Raw genomic sequence first — 2,134 nt, 5'->3', positions numbered from 1 at the left:
TCACAGACCGTTACCAGGTCTTGAGGGCCATTGGGCATGGGGCATTTGGTCAGGTGATCCTCGCCCGCCATCTGCTCACTGGGGCAGAGGTGGCAGTGAAAGTCCTGGAAAAGAGAATGTGGAAGAGTTTGGCCCGCTCTGAGAAACGGGCATTGATGACCCTGAACCACCGAATGTGATCCAGCTCTTACAGGTTATTGACACTGACCAACATGTCTACCTGGTGATGGAGCATGGAGGCAGGGGATCGCTATTTGACTTCATCCCGGATGGAGGCATGCAGGAGGAAGAGGAGGCCAGGAGACTATTTAGGCAGATCACGTGTGCAGTGTGCTACTGCCACAAGATGTGCATCGTGCATGGAGACCTGAAGCCCGAGAACATTGTGCTGGATGCCAGGGGAGACATCCGACTCATCGACTTTGGCTTAAGCACCGTTGTCAAGCCTGGGCAGCAGCAGAACGAGTCCTGGGGCTCTCTGGAGGGCCCCGCAGAGGACGTCTGGAAACTGGGTATCATTTTGTATTTCGTGTTGACAGGCAACCGCCCGCTTAGTATCTCCGATGCCGACTTGGAATTTCCCCTGCACGTGTCTGCTGAAGCACAAGAACTGGTCACGAAAATCCTGGCAGAGGACCCTGAAAGCAGGCTCTCGGTAGGGGACATCTTGGAGGACCCCTGGCTGAGTCAGGGTGAGGAGAACTCATCTTCCCATGACGAGCCCCTCCCCGGCCTCTCAGACCCCACAGTACTGACGGTCCTCTTTGACATGGGCTTCGACCCATACACTACCTGGGTGTCTCTATCCAAGAGGAGGTTTGACGATGCCATGGCTGCGTATCTCCTAGTGCAGCAGCAGATAAGCCAGGGGACAGGCTGCATGAAGCCTGTGAGGCACAGGGTGGTGCCTCAGCCGTGCCCCAGGGATCCTTCTGTGTCCCCTGCCCTCCCAAAGAGGAGGGCGAGTGAGCCTGCCCTACACACCTCCCCCTTGCCCTGTGAACCTCAGCCACCTGAGGAGGCCGAAGAGTCAGGGCAGAAGGTTGAGAGAAGCTCCAGCGTCCCTGCCATTAGACTCCACTTCCTGCATGACAAGACCCCCACTCCCAGCCTAGCCTCCCAGCCTGACTCTGTGTGCGACAAACCCGGACCCTGCATATCAGCCGACAGCCATGTCTCCCAAGATGCCACCACAGCCCATCCCCAGGGCCACAGGAAGCGCTGGAAGCGGGTGAGGCAGAGGATCGCCGCCTGCCTCCGCCGACTGTGCTCTTGCATACCCTCCTGTGTTAGCGAAGACGAGGCCGAGACACAGGGAGACCAGAGACCTGCTAAGTTTGGAAACCGGGTGGTTCCTATCTAATTCAGACCTCAGACGGACCAAACGAACACACAGCCAGCCAGAGGACACTTTGCTCCGTGGATGCTATTGTCACTATGTGGACATTGGTCACATGGACTCAAACAGCTGCAGGACTGAGTGTGCTCACTGGCTTGGGCTTCTCCACTTGGGGTCCAGCCAGGAGCACATCTGGATCTACCTGGACATTGGGTGTTTCTCCTGCCCCCACCTGGGAGAGACATCAGATGAGACTGTTTTCCCTGGGACACTTCCCTGCCCTGCTCTTCTCTGTCCTTCCTCCCATGCTCCTGGGATGGCAGAGCTATTTATTAATAAATCTATTTCTCTCAAATTTCATAGTGAAGTTGATGTTGCCACAATTTAAAAAGAAGACTGATATAAAAAATTGGGGGAGGCTGTTCCGAGTGAGGCTGGAGCCCACCAGGCGTCCTCTCCAGGCCTGGACCCCTGTGCCTCCCTCTCCTGTTCAGTGTAGATAGATTTGCTCACCTAGAGCCATTGTAGATGGGGCCTCAGTTGCCTTAGCTGGTGTAGAGGGTTTCTTTCTCTAGCCAGTGTAGATGAGCACTCACTTGCTTTGACCTCTAGAGCCTTGGAGACTTGCTCCCCTTAACCAAGTTGGATGGAGATTTTGCCTTAGATCCAGTGTAGATGTGACTGAGTTTGATCCAGTGGCCATTGGCAGAAGGAATCCCTCCCTGCGGTCTGTGGAGAGGGTGGGTGTCACTGCTGGAGGAATCACATCTGAGAAGGCATTAGAGACCCAGAGTG

At 55.4% G+C, this 2,134-nt stretch overlaps 1 protein-coding gene across 1 annotated transcript; it reads left to right on the top strand.

The window, feature by feature from the left end:
• Nucleotides 1-226: 226 nt before the first annotated feature.
• Nucleotides 227-1,363, top strand: LOC124985558 (putative sperm motility kinase W). The gene has a single exon (XM_047554293.1). It carries the CDS (start codon nt 227-229, stop codon nt 1,361-1,363), a length of 1,137 nt encoding a protein of 378 aa, XP_047410249.1.
• Nucleotides 1,364-2,134: the final 771 nt, after the last annotated feature.

This window comes from Sciurus carolinensis, chromosome 5 (assembly GCF_902686445.1).
Source record: "Sciurus carolinensis chromosome 5, mSciCar1.2, whole genome shotgun sequence".
Taxonomy (NCBI): Eukaryota; Metazoa; Chordata; class Mammalia; order Rodentia; family Sciuridae; genus Sciurus; species Sciurus carolinensis.
The sequence above is the reverse complement of the archived record's forward strand: the minus strand, read 5'-3'. Positions and strand labels throughout refer to the sequence as shown.